This window comes from Muntiacus reevesi, chromosome 12 (genome assembly GCF_963930625.1).
Source record: "Muntiacus reevesi chromosome 12, mMunRee1.1, whole genome shotgun sequence".
In the NCBI taxonomy this organism is placed as follows: Eukaryota; Metazoa; Chordata; class Mammalia; order Artiodactyla; family Cervidae; genus Muntiacus; species Muntiacus reevesi.
In genome coordinates, this window is record NC_089260.1 from 53,406,745 (window position 1) to 53,426,933 (window position 20,189).

A 20,189-nucleotide genomic window follows, 5' to 3' on the forward strand; every position below is an offset into this window, starting at 1 on the left:
GGGTCTTTTATAAAGAAGGAACATTTCAAGAAGAGGAGGGGTGTCAGGAGATGGTTGGGTGACTTGACAAGTATTCATTGGGTGCTGAGATTTTAAAATCAGTCCTAAGGAGAGCTCATACTCTCTTTTGACAGTACATTCAGGATCACTGGTGGAAATTCTTTTCACGTGAGATGAAATGCTCACTGTTCTAGAATTACATACAATTCCTCATGTCATATCTCCAGTGGATGTGTTGTCTGGTTGTTCTGAAAGAACTCGTAAGATACACAATTTGAAGATATTACATTGCCTCTCAATATTACCCTCTCTGGTCCTTTCATCTTTCTTAAAGATCTTATCTTCCCATCCTTTAATCATCTGTATGGTCAAAACTGAGGTGCCCTTACCTCTATGTCTTGCCATGGAGGTAGGCGCTGGCTAGCGTTATGTCCTATATTTATATTTGTCTACCCAAGGCCTACCTTTCTTGTTTAAATCAAAATGCTGCTGTTGACTCATCATATTTTTTGGAAAAGCAACAAAAACAAAATGTAGCTTTGAACACATTTCAAAATAAGACACAGAGTGTACAAGTGAACCAGAATTATCTTTCCTTTGTGTTACTCTGGTCCCCATGTGGGCCCACTTCATGGGAAAGTAGGAGCCTTGATTATTCGTTTGCAGCAAAATATCATTTACCAAGGTAGTGATATTAACTCAGGTAAGCAAAATGCTTGTTCCTTTCATCTCAGCAATTCCACACCTACTCACCTTAGAGTTGACTTTTTATAGAACATTAGTTTGCATTAAAAAAAATCCATTTAATTGCATTGGAAAAACACTTCACTGCCAGCTCCAGGCCGATACCATGTTGCAGCTGCTCCTATTTAAAGGATAATTGTAGCCTCCCTCTTCTACAAGGAACTAATTCTGATTTTGAAAGGATTTGTCCTCACAGTTTATCCTGATGAGAGAGGACTGGATTATTGCCGTGTGAAATAGCTGAATAGTCCTATTATGGCTATTATGCCACAAATGTTGTATATTGTTGAAGATCAAAGTACTGTACCAGACTCAATGGTGAGATGTACAAGTGTGGCACACTTCTCATATTATGTAAAAAATACTGCATTTTATGAGTCATTGAGTACCATGTGAGGTATCTGTGGACCCTCTATCATTTCCTTCAAACTTTCCTCATCATTCCAAAATCCTTTATTTTCTGGTTGAAAGGCTTACAGTCTAGTCATTTCTCACTAGTCTCCCCAGGAAATAAACTTCAGTAGTCTGTGTTCTCTTGTGGCATTATATTACGTATTGCATATCAGCCTAGTTTACATTTAAATTACTTTAGAAAAATAGTGAATGACTCTGGACAACTCTAAATTCTAACTGGCAAGTTGAGAAAATGTAAACCTTTCCCAACAAAACCCTTAATGATGTTTTTTGAAACTTTAAAACATGTAGGACTCAGGGTTGGTTAGGTTCTAAGGAGACAAGCATAGCTATTTCAACCCATAACCTTGTTAGGAAGGTCAACCTATATATGCGTGCATAATGAGATGTGCTAAAATAGAAGGTGGGCCAATGAGGTTCAAATGAATGGTCTTTTAAAGAAATGAGGTTTTTCTTCTATAGGAGAGACTGAGGCATCAGCTTTGCTGGAAAACTCACCCTTACATAAGAGGCCAGACTGAATATTAGTTTGAAAGACTGAATATTAATTTAGTTATAAAGTATGGCATACTTCCATTTTAGCTTTAAAATTTGGTATTTCAAAATGAATTCCTACAAGATGTTTTTCATAGTCCATCAAAAGAGGTAGTCTGTTGTGGTGGTTGTTATTGTTTAGTTGCTAAGTCATGTCTGACTCTTTTGCAACCCTGTGGGGGACTATAGCCCGCCAGGCTCCTCTGTCCATGGATTTCCCAGGCAAGAATACTGGAGTGTTTTGCCATTTCCGTCTCCAGGGGATCTTCCTGAAAGAAAAGAAAAACTATCTCCCCAAACTAACAAATAATGTCCCTCAGGAAGTACCACTTTGTTGTTGAATAATTTCTAATAAAACTTCCATATATCATGGATAGGATGTTACTTTCCCTAAAGTAACACATCCTGTGTGTATTTTAGAGATCTTAGTCCAAGATTTATGACTTAGCATAGTACAAAGAATCAGTAAACATAAAATGTGGTCAAGGAAAGCAACTGCAAATTTGAAAACACTACAATGTATGAAACCATAATTAAAATGATGATGGGTAATGTTTAAGGAACCAAATCAAATGCTAAGTGTGGTTTGTAATTACTGGTTAGGGTTTCCAATGTCATTTGTAAAACTAAATGAGACAGTGAAGTTAAATGTAAAAAAATGAGGACCAGGTCTACGATAGACGAGGAATTTTGTAAATTGCAGCTATCCATGTTATTACATCAATTCTAGTGGGGAGATGTTTTGCTTATAGACATATATTTTCTGGTGCACAGGCTCAGTTGCTCAGTCATGTCCAACTCTTTTGTGACGCCATGGACTGTAGCCTGCCAGGCTCCTCTCTCCATGGGATTTCCCAGGCAAAAATATTGAACTGGGTTGCCATTTCCTTCTCCAGGGGATCTTCCTTAACCCAGGGATCAAACCCATGTCTCCTGCATCACAGGTGGATTCTTTATCACTGAGCCACTGGGAAGCCTATTTTCTGGCAATGAAGTATGTAAAATTCCTAGTTCAGATGACCAAATTGTAGTCCGGACTACACCACAATTCATTCATGTTTTGTTGCCACACTCGGTCTCTGAAAGGCAGTGCAGGTGATGGGATCCTGGGAGTCAGGGTCCCCCGTGTCCCCTTGCGAATTTCAACCCCAAGAAAAATGCAGCCAGTCAATTTTATTTAGTAAAATTTCATGCTTTTAACATTCCCTCTCTGCTCATCTTATCTTTCCTTCTAGACAAATTGGCCTCAAGCTTTTTAAAAAGTCCTATGCTGAGGCCCTACCCCAAATGAACTGAATCAGAATCTTTGCAGGAGGATCCCAGGCACAAGTATTTTTTGAAGCTTCTAAGGTGATTTCACTGAGCAAACTGCTGGAAACGCTGCTTAGTAAGACTTTAAACTCCTTTAAAGAAGAAAGTGTTTTAAAGTAATTTGTTTTTATTTGCTAACCTACACCCAAGAAACAGCATAGTGCTTTCCCCCCAGCTCATAAACCTTTGATGAAGAATGTACACATGTATGATAAAATGGACAAATGTGTGCCTTACTGGTAGCTCGGTGGTAAAGAATCTGCTGCCAATGTAGGAGACAATATAGGAGTTTGATCCTGGGTCAGGAGATCCACTGGAGAAGAAAATGGTAACCCACTCCAGTATTCTTGCCTGGGAAATCCCACGGACAGAGAGGTCCGGCAGGCTACAGTCCATGAGGTCACAAAAGGGTCAAGATATGACTTAGAGACTAACAACAACAAAAAGCCATGACATAGAGTTAAATGTTGCAGAAATTGAAAAGTAATATAATGACTGGGTGGGAACTGGGGGGAGATTGAATATATGTATACATATAACTGAGTCTCTTCACTCACCACCTGAAACTATTACAACATTGTTAATTGGCTATACTCCAATATAAAATAAAAAGGTTTTCTTTTAAAAGCTACATTGATCCTCTACTATTTTATCTTTCAAATCAATAGGATTTACTCAGAGGTCTTGCTTTTCAAATTTCCCCAAGTTTTTCTTGGTAGAAGCACACCCACCCGTTTGAGACATGATCATGACCGGTCCTGGGTGGAGCGTTATCAAGAGAGTAGTTTTTCAGATTACACGGAAATGACACTCGTGGTCTACTCTCTCTATATGAATGATTAGAGTTAAGAACTTAAAATTTTTTGGCCAACAGCTCAAATTCGCACCTGAGTTGGGAAAATCTTGGTCTGCTTCCTGTCTTTCTCTTTTGCTCTTACACTACTAGACTCAGCACTTCTGATGCCAGATGTGTGGGTTTTCTCCACATCAAGCAATCTTGTAACACCAGCTGGGTGTCCTACAATTGGACTCAATTCTGCCATTATGTACTTGGAGGTAACATCAGAGCCCACAGGATAAGGGCTCAGTACCACGAGACTGCCACCCATTCCCCGCCAAAGACCTACACACTTCCAATTGCAAGTCTGGGTTGTTACTTGTGCCGCTCCTTCTTTTTTTCAAACGTCAAACTTTTACTTTGTATTGGAGTATAGCTGATTAACAATGTTTCAGCAGTTGCAGGTGAACAGCTAAGGGACTCAGCCGTACATATATATGTATCCCTTCTCCCCCAAACCCCCCTTCTATCCAGGCAGGCACAAAACATTTAAAAAAAGAAAAATATTTATTTCACTGTACCAGGTCTTAGTTGCAGCACACAGGATCTTTGATCTTCATTGTGGAATGTGGGATCTAGTTCCCTGACTAACGATCGAAATCAGGCCTCCTGCATTGTGAACGCAGAGTCTTGAGCCACTGGACACTAGGGGAGTCCCTATTTATCTATGTCTGTGACCAATCAGTTATAAATCAGAGGTTCCTATGGCACCTCCTTGGGGTTGATTAATTTTCTGGAGTGGCTCACAGAACTCAGGAAAAGGTTGACTTACTGTCTATCACTTGATTATAAAAGGGTATAATAAAGGACACAGAGGAACAAATAGATGAAAGAGCTACAGAAGGCAAGGTGCGTGGGACGGCCACATGCCCTCTCCCAGTACCTCTACTGTTCACCACTCTGGAAGCGCTCTGAACCCCGGTCTTTGGGATTTTTATGGAGACATCATCACATATGACCGATCAATCACTCCTTGAAGGACCTGGAAACACAGGTTCTTCCGAATCCAGTAGAGAAAAATTATTTTATCTTACAGTTCTCTCTCCCTACACCAATTTGCACCGTGTCAATCTGGAGATAGAGAGGAAGCTGTACTCTTGCCACTTAAAAAATGTTGAGCGAAGAAAGAAAACAATGACTTAAGATGAAAATGTTGTAAGAAATATAAAGCAATGCCTAACAAAATGTTCCTAAAGGAGCCATGTGTAGACCTCAAGGGATGTTCATTTTATCCTTCCTTATACTGTCCTCAGACAAACCTAGACAACATATTAAAAAGCAGAGACATTACTTTGCCGACAAAGGTCTGTAGAGTTAAAGCCGTGGTTTTTCCAGTAGTCATATATGGATGTGAGACTTAGACCATAAAGAAGGCTGAGTGCTTAAGAACTGATGCTTTCAAACTGTAGTGTTGGAGAAGACTCTTGAGAGTCCCTTGGAGATCAAACAAGTCAATACTAAAGGAAATCAACCCTGAATATTCATTGGAAGGACTGATGCTGAAGCTGAAGCTCCAATACTTTGGCCACCTGATGCGAAGAGCCAATTCACTGGAAAAGGCCCTGATGCTGGGAAAGATTGAAGGCAGGAGGAGAAGTAGAGGACAGAGGAGGAGACGGGCATCACTGACTCAGTTGACATGAGTTTGAGCAAGCTCTGGGAGTTTGGTGATGGACAAGGAAGCCTGGCCTGCTGCAGACCATGGGGTGGCAAGGAGGCAGACACGACTGCCTTAGCCTTCGCTAACCCTCCAGGGGAACAGAGACCAGGGGAAGGTGAGGGCTGGAGGCAGGAACCAGCAAGAGAACGGAAACTCTTAGAGCCCATCCACCCTGCCCTCCCTTGGGGGTCCCTGGGACAGAAGACCAGTTAGAGCGTTCAAAGGATTGGCGCTCCCCAGGGTTCCCGGCCCCCAAGGAGGCGCAGGCAGGAGCAGTCACCTCCACCCAAGAGCGGGAACTGGGGTGGGGAGCGGATAGCTGGGTGGGGATGGCAGCGCGGCTAGAGGTGCTGAGCGCCAGAGAGAGAGGTGCGGACGGCCGCGTTGGGGCCAGCGGGAGCGGGGCGGGGCCGGGGCGGGGCCGGGGGCGGGGCTGCGGAGTGGGCTGCACCACAGCGCCCCCTGGCTGCGCGCTCCCCTCCGGGCCCCGCGGCCGCCTCGGGCTCGGGCTCGCCGGCCCCTTTGTGTGCGTCGCGCCGCGGCCAGGAGAGCGCGGCCCGGGCGCAGCGGAGGCTTCCCGGGGCCCAGCCGCGCTCTCCTGGTCCTTCTCCGCTCCACCCTCCTCCGGCCCCCGGCCCCGAGCGTTCGCCATTGGGCCGCCAGCAACCCGCATCCCGCCACGCACCCCACCCCGCCGGGCCCGGGTCGCTCACCGCCCCCCTCCACGCACCACACAAACACACACACACACACACCGCCCTGTCCCCCTCTCCCGTCCTCCCCACCCCATTCCAGGCCTCCAAGGTGGAGAAAATAAACTCCAAGCAGAGCAACTCAGAGACTTCAACAAAACGCCCAGGACCTAGAGCCCGAGCGCGTGTGCCGGGCGGCGAGGGGCGCGGGAGGCGGGGATGGGGGCGCGGGCGGGGGGACAATGAGCGCATGAAGTTACCTGCCCGGCGGCGGAGCGGGCTGCGCGCTCGGCGCCGACGGGTGCGCGCCGTGGCTTGGGGGAGTTGAGCGCTTTTCCCCCCTCTTTTTTTTTTTTTTTTTCTTTCTTTCTTTTTTTTTTTTTTTTTTTCTCCTCTTCTTCTTAAACAAACCACAAACGGATGTGAGGGAAGGAAGGTGTTTCTTTTACTCCTGAGTCCAGACACCTCTCTCTGTTCCGTCTAAGCTTGTTTTGCTGGACACTTTTTTTTTTTTTTAAGGCACAGAAAAGGAGTTTGCTTGATGTGAGAGTGAAATGGACGTAAGATTTTATCCACCTCCAGCCCAGCCCGCCGCTGCGCCCGACGCGCCCTGTTTGGGACCCACTCCCTGCCTGGACCCCTACTATTGCAACAAGGTGAAAGCTCTGCTTTTGTTTCCGCCGCGTTCTGGCTGCTCGGTCCCGGGAGGGGGGCGGCGGCAGGCCCGCCAGCCGGCCGCGAAGGCCGGTCTCCCGGGCGCGCTCGGCTCACAGCCCCGCGGCTGCCGGGCGTGCGCTCGGGGAGTCAGTTTTGCGGAGCAGCTCCCGGGCTTTGCCCTGCACCGCGATGGTGCGGAAAGTGACGCGCTTTGCTCCATCGTTCCCTTCCCGCTGATCGCGACTCAGTAGCCCTGCCTAGGGTTGCCGCGGGCGCTGGGGGGGGGGGAAAGAAATTAAGGAAGAACCGCAGAATACTTTGGGGGTGTGTCTGGGGTCCCGGAACGCAGGCGGAGAGCGAGAGAATTCCATTGATTTTCTTGTTTCCCCTTCCTCCTTCGCTCCTGTGCGGGCTGCGGGGGCTCGTGGCACCGCTTCCCGGCCCGGGATTAGTTGCCAGGGGAGCCGCTGGGAGTCGGGGTGCCGGCGACCCGGAGACGCCCCCAGCCCGGGAACGGCGCTCCGCAACTCTTTTGTTTTCCCGAAGCCGCTCGGCGGCAGAGCCCAGTGTCCGGGCTCGGGTCTGCAGGCCGGGGTGCCGCGGGAGCGCCGGGTCCCGCGGACAGCTCCTGCCCGGAGGTGCGCGCAGAAACCGCGAGTTTGTTAGGAACTGGGCGGGCGCGCCGCGTTCATGTTCGGAGCAGCAGCACTTGGCGCGGGACGCGAGCAGGTCCCGGGCTGGAATGTACCCGAAGCCCGGGGACCCCAGGTGCCCAGGCCGCGGGGGCCCGGGGCGAAGCCGGCGGGGAGGGTGAGCGGGGCTTCTGCGGAGCTCCGCTTGTCCCAAGGATGGATCAGTCTGGGGGTACATAGGAAGGGGGCGACTCCTGCGCTTTCCCGAACTCTCACCTCCCGGAGGGAGGACGCGTGGGGGACCAAGTCCGAGAGCAGCCGCAGGGCCACGGCTGTCCTCGCCTCGGGCTTTTTGGACATGTCTAAGCAGTCCCGCCCGGTGAAACGTGGCGGGGAGAATTGAGTTCTCTGAGACTCTGGGCGAGCGGTTTAGACGCCCAGCTCCCACTCGGTGGACACCGTGCCTCTGCCAGCGATTCCGTCTGCCCCTTGGTGAATTCCACTGGATAGAGCGTTGAGACTCGTAACATTTGCCCGGTGGCGAGTCATCATCAAGGAGCTATTTTACGTGATCCGGAGGTATTTAGCGCGCTTCACCCTCAGCCCCCGGGCTCCCTAGCACGCTGCAGACTCGCAACTCCGAGTCTTGGTCAACCCAGGCGCGCGCGTTGAGCGCGCGCGCGCACACACACACACACACACACACACACACTCACTCACTCACTCACTCACACTCCAGACACACTCCAGACACACACCCCACAGAGCTGTGAGTTATATCATCCCGTGGACAAGTTCCCTGATGCCCTGTGTACGGTGTAAGACCAATGTGCGTGTGTTGATGATGTCTAGGCAACTTAGAAACCAGAGATGTCTAGTCTGGGACAAGGTAGAAAGGCTTTTCATCCCGCAGGAAGCAGCTCTGTAGCTACGGACAAGTTGGAGGGTGAGGGAACTTTGACCAGAGAAGTTTCTGTGAAGAAGTTTCATTATTTGTTGGTAACATAGCTCTTTTACTCTAAAGTCTGTTTTGCCTTAATAAGGAGGTATTTTGTGTATGTAACATTTTTTTTTGCTTATAAAACACGACTACTTACAAAAATAATAGAAAGGTAGCAGCAGTCTTGAGTTGGATAGTAAAGACCTATTCCACAGTAGTAATTGGAACCAAAAGGTCAGAAACATTTTGTCAGTGAAACTGGACGAATCTTATTAAATTTATCTGTGATTTTATAATGTCTTAGATACACATTTCACTCGTCATTCTATTGATAGCAGGGTCAGATTTAATTTGAAAGTTAAATGCTTTGGAAAATCAAGAATTGCTCCAATATATTAAATCATTTTCCAATTAAGTGCTTTAAATAATTTTAGTGGGTTGTACTGTGCATTGAATAAATTAATTTAGAAAGTCTTCAGAATTTTTTTTACTAGCTCATTGAAGTTCCTTTTAAGTCACCCGGTGTACGGGGAGCAAACTGTTCTTTTTAAATGCAAATAAGCCACCCTTTCTATAGACTGGATGCAAGTCTTCTATTTTACTTATTCGGGGAATAATGGATTTTTAAAGATGCACAGTCATAAGATACACTTTTCATAGTAGGAAGAGACTTCATGGAAATGTTTGCCTCAGGATGTCTGCTCCTGCCCTTCTCTGGGTAGCAGTCTATCAACTATATTTGTCACTCATTCTTGATTACATTTTGTGTACTGAGTAGATTTGCTAGGCCCCAGAAAGCCCCAGCACTAATGTTTTCTTCTCCACCGTGATTAGCTTTGGCACAAAATTTCTGTCCAGTTACACAGTTTGAGCTGCTTAGAGTGTAGTCAGCCAGCGTTCATTTTTGCAGTGACTCAAGTAGATTTGCAGAGATCTGAAAGGTGGACAGAAGTTTGAAAGAGGTGAAATAATCTGTATCTACATTAGTAAAAACAAGCTAACTGACTCCCCCCAAAGAGAGAAGAGTGTAAAGTAAAGCTTGTCTCTTTCAGAGGTGTCATGAGTGTGTAGTTTATTACAAGAAACAGTCACTTTGTCAGGTTATTTGTTTTCAGTAGGATGATAAGATCATAAATTACTAATTGTCTTTATTTGAAATCTGTCGACACTTTACTAAAGTCAGTGTGCTAAATCCCAGCGGAACCAGTATCTTTCTGTGGTTCAGCACCACACACTGACTAGACTTTCTCCAGTGACATTATTTTTTACAATGTCAGGAGAGACCCTAATCCAGAAAATGAATATCCTCTTCCTGAAGCTTTTCTAAACTAAAACGAGGTTGTTTTACTTTGCTGACATTCTCCAGCACTGCTGCTCTATAGATTGCCAAAACACTACTTATATTGTTCAGTTAATAAACTCTGGAGGAGCAATTTTTTGGATAACAGTTTAATTTAGTATCGCTCTTTTGCAAGAACACGTTAGGTTATGAGCACATCATCATGCAAAGTGACCTCCGTTTTCACGTAGTCCATTGGGGGAGAAAAGTGAGAACAATGCATTGATGTTGGTTATGGCAACTGTGCAAAGCATCTCTTCTTATACAAACAGCCAGAACTGGATGGCATGTTGCTGTATATAGGTCAGCCTTTGAAATAGCAGTGTAACTCATAGACTGGACAGGAACATGTAGGCTCAAAGTAACACTGTTTACCTCTGGCAACTTAAAGCATGGCTTTGTTTGAGACATTGAGAGATGGGTACCATACTGGAGTTTCATCTAATGAAGGCTATGTTAAGTAACATTGTATCCCTTAATTGAACTGAATGTTACCAAAAAAAAATTGGATTATTGGAGCTCAGTAGTCAAATAGAGTCCTCTTTTTTGTTCTAGTTGAAGATGTCAGAACATTAGTTGAAATATATACCCACAGAGTAATAACAGTTCCTTTCAGTTTCTAGTGCAGTGTCATTTCTGAAGATTGTTTTCACTGATTTTATGCTAAATTGGGACAAAGAAGTGGCACTTTTTCATTTCTGCAATGATGTGATGTGTTCAGTTATTGCTCAGTATCTGCCCACATAAGGAGTAGTAATACAATTATGTTATGACATGGCTAATGACAGGGATGCTGACCTCTGCCAGCAGTGGGAGAGGAAATAATGGTCTTTACTGTTCTCAGCGGTTGCTTTTGTGGAATCAGGCCCTGAATCTTTCTTTGACTGATTTAGACACAAGGAAGTTCATAACACAAACCCATGCTTAATACTGGCTATATACAGAGTGAAGAATAATGGGCGTTTGGAATATTGGGCTTTTGTCATTGAAATGAGGAAGGAGAATGTATCATCTTTTCACATAAACATAGGAGGAAGAACCTGTTTGTGATGAACTCTGACTTAAAATGTCAGGGCTAACATTAGACATTTGATGACTTCTGAGAAAAACAAGATTCATTGCCATCTCTTCAGAATCTCCTTCGAGCTTATTTTCCTGTTTAGAGTATTATGTGTTTTCTTTAATGTGGCAAAACTCACCCTTCCTAAAATACAGGATTTGCAAACACATTATGATAGAGTCATTATTTCTGCTTTAATAAATGTAAGAAAAAGGAGGAGGAGGGGAGAGAGGAGGGAGGGGGAGGATTATAAGCAATTTAGAGCATCATGCTTGATTAGTTCCCTCCCTACCCCCATAACTTCTAGGACTTTGGGAAATTCATAGTCAATACTTTGAACATCATTAGTGTAATTAAAACTCCCATGGGAGTTTTTTTAAGCTGGCATCTTTCATAAGTTTTGAGGTCTTTAAAGATGTTTTAAATAAATTTATAGATGAGAGCTTTAAGCCAAGCAGTCATATGGTTTTGGCCACTGAGTCAGATGTCATACAAAAACCTCAAATGTAGCTATTAATATCTTGACTTTGTGGGATATCTCAGTGTCATAAACTCCAATTTTAAATGTCTATGCAAAAATTTTAGTTATGAGCTTTGGAGCTCATGTTATTTTTAAAATAGCTTACATTATTTACTATTCTCATATTTTACCATTTATTTTAAAGTTACTGAGTGATGATATTAAGGAGCATTTTGATATTTCTCTTAGCTGGAAAAACTAAACTAATATTTAAATATTATCTCATCAGCTGCTTATTGTTGTTTTTTTAAGTGACCTGATTGCAAGGGGCTAAGAACAGAGAAAAATGTAAGGCACTTGAATCTGAAAGAAGTAGGGAAAGTTCCCAGTTAACAGTGGTTTTCCTAGTACCAGAATGGATCTCTAGTACCAAAATGTTGGTTTTGGTGTGTGGGGCTATTTCTTGTGGTCATACTTTTTTGTGTGATGGGCTCAATTCAAGAAAGGGATAGGTTAGGGGACCGGGGCGATGGGCATAGATGAAATCTTACTTAACCACGAAGGATGACTTATTCTTGTGCTTCCCAACATTTTGCTAACTTACTAGAAAGTTGAAAAGACCCTGGGGATATTTCTCAACTACTGGAGATCCTCCTGTCTTGATGGAAGCCTGCCCTCAGCAGCTGGTCTGTCTGTCTGTCTGGTGCCTCCTCCCTCCCTCCTCCTTGTCCCCTTCCCAAACAGCCTCAATCCTAGACCCACTCCCCGTCCCGTTTTTCTCCTTCCCAGTCTGGGTCTGAACGCGGAAGGCCTGTGTTTTCTCACCTGAACTCCCTCTCCTCAGACCCTTGGCTCGCCGCTGTGTCCATCCTGGCCGCGCTTGGTGCTTGTCATCATTGCCATCACAGCCGTGCATCATAGCAGGTCCATCCTACCCCCAGCACTTGACCTTTTTTGGGCACAGAAATTGGAATCTTCTAGTCCACCGGCCCAGGTCCACTTCTTAAATTCCTCAACTAGGCTGCTATCCTTTTCCCCAGCTGAGTGAATGACCTAGGATCATAGAATAATGGACTAAGAAAACAGGTGTGATCCCGAGAGGAAAGCCATGGTGGGTATTTCTAAGCGCTCACTGTTCCTTTCTTGCAGCACATTTTAGGCACAGTGTATCTAGAGCTTGGGATCAGCTCCTTGAATGTCCCTTATCAGTGAGAAATCTTAATTTAGACTCTAAAATAGTATGAAAGTGGGACTATGATCTTCTGATCTTTAGTTGCACATGGTAAGTCAGGTGAGTTATATTTATAGTGATTATATGGGTTGGCATGTTTACGTGTTCTCATCAGAATATGCATAGATAACTAAGATGGGAATAGTTGGAAATGAAGAACCTATTTAACTAATCACTTTTAGGTAGCTTGTCATCCTACATCTTAGCTTATCCAAAGGTGAATCTCAAGGTTTCTGGAAGTCATAAGGTAGAATATTTAACTTATATTTCAAGGAAAAGTAATATACTTATCATGACTCGATGAACCATTAGGAACAATTGCATTTTTAAAATATTGGATCAACTGTTAAAGATAAAACTTATGTTGTATACAGCCAGATCTAAGAATCTAGCATGTATATCTTTAGGAGAAAACAACATTGTGATACACCATAGTTATAAATACTGTGGGCCCCAAAGACATAGCTATAATCTTGGCTGCAAGAAGCTTCCCCATGAAGCATCTAAGTGTGTGAAAGCTGCCTTGTTTAATTGAATTTAAACAAAATTTTAACATGGGAATGTTTACTATTACCAATCTTAAAGATATTTTCTTTTTTCTTATTTATTTCCATTTTCATGTTATTAGTATACATCAGCTTTCCATGGGCTTCCCAGGTGGTGCAGTGATAAAGAATCCACCTGCAATGTAGGAGATGCTGGTTCAATGCCTGGGTTGGGAAGATCCCCTGGAGAAGGAAATGGCAACCCACTCCAATAATCTTGCCTGGAGAATCCTGTGGACAGATGAACCTGGTGGGCTACAGTCTATGGGGTTGCAAAGAGTCAGACACAACTGAGCATGCATGCACGCACCTCTCTATATATGCAGGTTCTGCATTGGCAAGTCAACCGACTTTGGATAGAAAATATTTGGGGGGGTGGAGAATTCCAGAAAGTTTCAGAAAGCAAAACTTGAATTTGCCGCGCACCAGCAGCAACTATTTACATATCATTTACATAGTGCTTGCAGCTATTAGCATAGTATTTACATTGTATTAGGCATTATAAGTAATCCAGAGATGATTTAAAGTAACAGAGGATGTGTGTAGGTTACATGCAAATACTGTATCACTTTATATAAGGAACTTGAGAAACTTCAGATTTTGGTATCCCCTGAGGAGGCCCAAGAACAACTATTATTCAATTGATCATTTTCTTTGAAGATGTACTTCCCCAAATCAGATAGCCTGTGGTTTCCAAGGGTTGACAGGACCAGCAGTAGATAGTGAATTGTGTTAAATGGACTGTCCTAGGAAAGCAGCCCACCAAGATGCTACAGCTTACATCTGCCCTAATGAAGTTGAGCATTTTTTGTTTTAAACCATGCATGCCAAGTTTCATCCTGAAGAGTAATTTCTCATTAAAAACAGTTGAGTTATAAACTGCTTAGAAATGTGGTTTATAATGGAAGTGCCAACAGACTGTTAATTATAGCAGTTCTTCCATAATACTTTGAGACATGGAATTCACATTAACCTGAAATGAGTCTTTTCTGGTTATAACATGTTCCTCCCTATAGCATTCATTTTGAAAATGGGAACATTATATTGCTCTGTGCCTGGATGCAGCAAAAAGATCAGAGGAGGGGTGATGCCAAAAAGAAACCCCCTGTAATATTTCCCCAGGTCTCTTTATTTGATCTACAGTGAGTTTGCCTTCCTTGATTAAAAAGTTAACTTTTAAAATCTATCTTCAGATTTCCATTATATTTGTGAAACATCATCACTGATTTATTTTTATGCTAACAGAGGTCATGAAACCCATGTCACTCTCAATGCTTTTCTGCTTGTCCATTTTTCACTTTGGAGTTTTTAATGGTTCAGCTTTAGCCACGTATTTATTGTTTTTCATTCTTGAGTTATGTGCTTTTATGAAGCTGTCTTGAAAGGACTCCTAAATAAACTAGTGCCATGGTTGGTTGATAAGAAGCTTTGCTAGTGGCCAAGAAAATATAAAGTGTTTTGAGTTACTATGTGGGCTTATAATTTACATGTATCTGATCCACAGTTGTAACACTATCAGTTGCTGCATGGAATACTTTTCCATTCAAGTCTTTGAGCCCCTCTCTGGAAGTTGTTACCTGGTAGACAAATTGGCATGTGCCCGTGCACGTGTGTGTGTGTGTGTGTGTGTGTGTGTGTGTGTGTTGGGTGAGCATGTGTTTTACTGTGTTCCACATTGTCCTGGATATATTTCTTCCCATAAATGCATAAGAGTTTACCATAAGTGGCAGAATCAGTGTGTACAAAAACAAAGGCAATCATACTAGCTAGCTAGCAGGAATGCCTCATTACCACTCCTTTTTAAGAAACTTAGCCATATTTCACATGTGACAGTGTTTTTCACAATGATAGGGCTTTAATTGGACAAATTATACCTTAGTAAGACTAAAGAACTGGATCTTTTATGAGGAAAACCCTAGGCCTCTCTGAAGAAGGCTTTTGTTGAAGATTTCAGATAAAACCTGGGCTCTTTAACCTGTGTTGACTTACCTCCTAGGCAAAATAAATACAACCCTCAGAGGATATGGTTCCCTCCACTTGTTTCCCTTTCTGTTTAGAAGCCTTACTCTGTTCTATGTCTGGTAAAAGTTCTGATAACTAAAAACTTTTCATCCACCCATGTCCCAATCTTGCCTGCATCCCCTAGAGGAAATAATGTATGTTTGTATCAAGGCAACCTAATGAGCATCAAGGAGTCAACAGAGGTAGATTATTTTGAAAACCATGTGAGAAAAGATGTTCAAGAATTCAAGCCATTCAAGACTTTAAAAAATACTGTATTCTCAGCCCATTTCTTCTATTTCTGCTACCTTAGTGGGATGACTTTTTCTCCCAAAGTCATAGATTAGTGATTCTTTCAGGAAAGGAGTGAGAGGAATAACCTTTCTAGTGGGTCAGAGGTGAATTGGGGAAAATGAGGTGTGTGTCCGTACAGCCTGTAATCCCCCTCTCTCAGATATTGATAAGCCCCCAGGGAGTGTCTTTTTCCCTTTCTGCATTGTGAGTCTGTGCACCTAATGAGAGATGCTGGGGTGGAATCTGTTGTCTATGGTGCAGTGTAAGGAGATAAAATAAAGTTGAGAATGCCTGCTCCAGAGGGAAATGACCTCTTGTAGTTCCTGACTTCAGGGGACTAAGCTTGCCCGTTACTCCCTTCCTCTGATATATGGGCCAGAGATGGGCAATGTAATGTGCAAGATTAATTAAACAGTGGACCAACTGGATCTGAAGATAGTCCAATTACACTGAAAGCATGTCTGTGCACCACCTGATATTCTTGGGTCCTTTAACTCAATTAAATGGTTAATTTGAAAAATGATGGGTAAAGTGTTATATGCATTGGCATCTCCAAGCCCTTGTAAAAAACCAACTCTTTCCTTCTACACCAATATGCCTTCACCTAAAATGCCAGGAACAATTGTATAAAGAGAAATGTTAATAATAAAGAGGCAGGATAACCTTTCAACAAAAAGTATATTTTATCATTTGGCAGATGCAGTCATGAACATTAATCATAGAAACCTGCAGATAGTAGAAGCTTAATATCAAAGCTAATGATTTATTTTATGTTAATGACTTTCTGCCAGGGCATAAAAGACTGTTCATAATGGACTCCCTGCACGGTGTTCAGTTACTAAGGCTGATGGGATAATCTTTTTCTCTCTCCAAATTAAGCTTTTTGAAATAAATTATGCTGTTATTTTTCAAGGTAACTCTCCAAAATTTACTGCAAAACTAATCTTTTAAGAACTGATTAAAGAAATAAAGAAGAAGAAAAATCCCAAAGCAGCTTTTCTAGTTCATGAACAGTTTGACTTAATTAAAGAGAGAAAGTTTGCATGTATGCTAATATCCCTGAACTTGGAATGCCAAACAGTTTTCAAGTCAGCCTTTGGTGACAAGGTCTGCCTTTTGGAGATTCAGTTCCCATAAGTACATTCCCCAGTAGAACCTGTTTTCATCGATTACCGGCCAATAATGAACTGAATGGTAGTGAAACCTGGAGTTGTTCACTGGGAAGTTTTAAAAATCATGTTTACAGCTAGTTATAACCAACATTATATTTCAATAAGAGATAATTTGCCTACTAAAGTTCACATAATGTGCTAATCATGTCTAGTGGTTAATAAAGGCCTCCCACCTCACTCCCCTGATGGCTATAAAAGGCTATTATATTCATGGCAACAGTTCAGGTACAGCTGCTGCGTGTTAATAATGTAGCATTGTCCCACTAATCAACACAGCAAAGGTCAGCACCCCTAAGCACCTAAACTACCTATTCTCTCTCCAAAATATTTATTAACACCTTAAAAGCATATCTGACTTGAAGTTTTCCTTAACTTCCAGTTAGTTAATTCCACATCAAGCTAATTGGGTGATAAAGGTTTTGTAACCTAAGCTAGGTTGTGGAGGAGATGAATATAGATTCATACTAATCTCCTATAAACATGTTTCCCTTTCTGCAGTCATTGACTGAATTAGTGTGAGGTTGTTAGAGCCATGAACCCCTTTATAATTAAGTAAATGTGTTCCAAAGGGAGGCTGTTTTCAGATTTTACTGAAGAGATGCTTGGAAGAAAAACAACTTTTCAATAACCAGAAGCTTTTAAAGTAAACAGAGCGAATCGGAAAACGAGAAGGGATAAAGTCTAAACAGACAGGAATCCGTGTTAGTTTATAGATCTGATCCAGTAGTGAAATATTATTTGCTTAATTGTTCTTTTGGCATAGGGAAGCAATAAGAGTAAAAGCTTCTTAAACCATATTTTCTGCACACAAAGAACATATTCACGTGGGATTTCCATTTTGCTAGAAAATCGCACAAATCAATAAGCCAGCACTTATCTGCATTAAAATTAGGCAGACAACAGTTTACGGGAATAGTGATAGTGTAGTTCTCTGATACCCTTGGTTACTGTTTAAGATAATCCTTGCCTTTGTGTCCTCAGAGAGCAGCCAAAATGTTAAGTGAACAAGATCTCCTTTTCTCATCTTGTATTATTGTCTTCTGTTTTCTGTTATTCATTTGGATAGCCTCGTTTGTGTGCGTGTGTAAGAGTGTGTCTTCTTCCTTGAAGACTTGAGAACCTTAAATGTTTTCAGAAAAGAAAAAGAAATGAAACTCAACTGTGTTTCCATCACCGGGAGAGACGTGAAAGGCGATCTGTGGGAGGAGCCTCTGCGTAGCGCATAATGTAGGACGATACATTTGTCATGCTTTAAATATATAATGCCTACAATGAAATATGTACAGGCACAGTTGTGATCTATGAAGTCCCTGGCTCCAGTGCCATTGTTTGTAGCCTCTACGGTTGTCATACATTGTTCTTTGCACATCATACCCTTACAGCAGAATTTGACACAATTTCTAGCTTTCCGTCCTGCACCATTTTCGTTGCACAATATACATGAGTTTGACAGGGTGTGTGGAGGAAAATTCTGGCAAGCAATTGATATTTTGAAGTGGCAAGCGTTTCAGCAGCTGCTTGCTTGTGAAAAAGGAATGATAAGATATACTGTATTGTTAGTTTCAGGGAAAGCATTAAGGTTTAAGCTCTGTAAAAATGTACACATTATTCGTCAGTGGTGAAGCAAGTCTTTTATGTTTTTAGAGCTTAGCTCGCTGGCTGATGTGAACTAGAATGACATTGGTCAGTAAATGAATAGGAGTACTTTGAATTTGAACTGCTGCCAATTTTGCACCGACAAAGGAACTGACAAAAGAAAGATTTTATGTGAAATGCAAAGCACACGCGATGTTTTGGGGGCGGGGAAAGGGAAGGAGAGAGAGAAGGAAAAAAGAAAACAGCCCACACCAGAGAATATTCTTTAATACCTACTTGCAAAGATATCAAATAGTTAAAATGCATCCATTTTTCATGGCTCATCAGCTCCAACCTAAACTGTTTTATCTAATGTTCTTTAAAAACCTGTTGTATACACATAGGCTTCTAGAATCTGTTCATATGGAATTTAGAGTGTTTTTCAAAATATCACACAGTGGCCTGAAGGCCTGTTGGCAGAATATCAGAGTTGCCCACTGCTGGAGTTCCCAATTCTCTCTCTCTCTCTCTCTGGTAGTGGGAAATTGTAGTTTAATCAGTTATGGCACTTCCAGTGTGTAACGTTCATTAGCAAGGCAATTTGTCATGACTGCTAATGGTCAGAATGCATCTGCTCTCTCAGTTACAGAGCATGATAAGTAGAAAGACAAATATTTCAATATCTGATAGTCTTAACTTGTTTCAAATTTACAATCCCAGGTTAGTTGCTCAAAACAGACACAGCAGCCGATTAACAAGCATCCTGTATTCAATTTTACTGGGCCCTGTTTTTATGGATTTATGACTTTAAAGCAAACTAATGTGCTATTACGAAGGGCACAGTCTTTGATTAGATGTTCAACAGAAACTAAGTTATGAGCAGAGTACCTTCTGGGTTCATCTGTAGAGAATTTATGTGCATAATATTTTCTGTGGAGTGCTATAAATTGAAAGCTTTAATGCATGCAGTATTTCTGACATGCTAAATATTCTTCTTTATGATTAAAAAAATGTCACTTTCCTATTGGTTTATAAACTGGTCAGTCACTTTTCAAGTGAGATATAGACCTGATCTCTTTGAAAAGTTTGAAAATTCTAGTGAAAAGCTTCAGAGTGAATTAGAAACGTCACATCTCTTCCCAGAACTCTGCTTTATAAGATCATTGTTCATTGTTCTACACAGGAAAAGTTAAAAAGATTCCCCCCCACCCAGTTGAAAAGGCTAGAAATTGTTATGTATCTCCTATTTTCTAGATATTACATCACGTTGCTTGCTATACAAAATCTTCTTGACACATTTTCATTTTTAATGAAAGCCCATAAAATACAGAGCATAATGATTTCTTAGAAACTGAACCCAATCTTGGTTTTTAAAAAAAAAGAAAATCGTTCTTGCTAGTAACAAAAGCTGTTACTGTTTAAGTTCCTGTTGAGCGGTTAGTTGGTACGCTTCGCTGAATGTTGTCAAAAAGGCTTTCCTCATGATTGACAACCCGGCAGGAATGTGAATGGAGATTTTAATTGCGTATCATGTGTGCATATCAGAGCGAGTGAATTCATGACTCTGCTTAGCTCCACATCTCTGCAGGTCAGCCGTGCCAAAAAAATGCTCTTTTATGTGCAATATCTCCAAAAAGAGAAAGGTGTATGTGTACTGAAGTCATTCGTTATTCATTTCTGAAGTGAAGCACTTGTGTTCCCTTGGCCTTGGAGTTTGAAAATGGAACAGAAATCCATTTGGAGATTTCTTTCTTTTACTCTTTGCACTTATACTTGGATGATGTAAATTCTTTTCTGTTACAAGTTGGGAAAAGTGCCAGAACATATTTTTCTTATGGTACTTGTTATATGAAGTGTGTTTATCTTTTTTCTTTTTCCCTAAGGAGTACTTTGAAAAGAGAAAAAAAAAATGTAAGCCAATGGAAAATTTTACTGAGGTCAATTGCCTCTCTCTAACTTGAAATCTTTAGAAAAAAAATTTGGGGGGTGGTTAGTGGAGGGAAGAGAAGTAAAGTTGTATATCTGAGAGGGGGAAGGACCATGAAGGTGTATCTGAATTTTGGTTAAGAAGAGCAAGAATACAGTGTTTA

General features: G+C 42.2%; 1 protein-coding gene across 2 annotated transcripts in view; it reads left to right on the forward strand.

The window, feature by feature from the left end:
- The first annotated feature begins 6,610 nt into the window (after positions 1 to 6,610).
- The window catches only part of TOX (thymocyte selection associated high mobility group box), a 301,092-nt gene continuing 287,513 nt past the window's right edge, over positions 6,611 to 20,189 (forward strand). For both annotated transcript variants that reach the window (XM_065902916.1, XM_065902917.1), the window contains exon 1: positions 6,611 to 6,849. In XM_065902916.1, the coding sequence (XP_065758988.1) occupies positions 6,748 to 6,849 (102 nt within the window). In that variant the 5' untranslated portion in view covers positions 6,611 to 6,747. The remainder of the gene's footprint in view (positions 6,850 to 20,189) is intronic.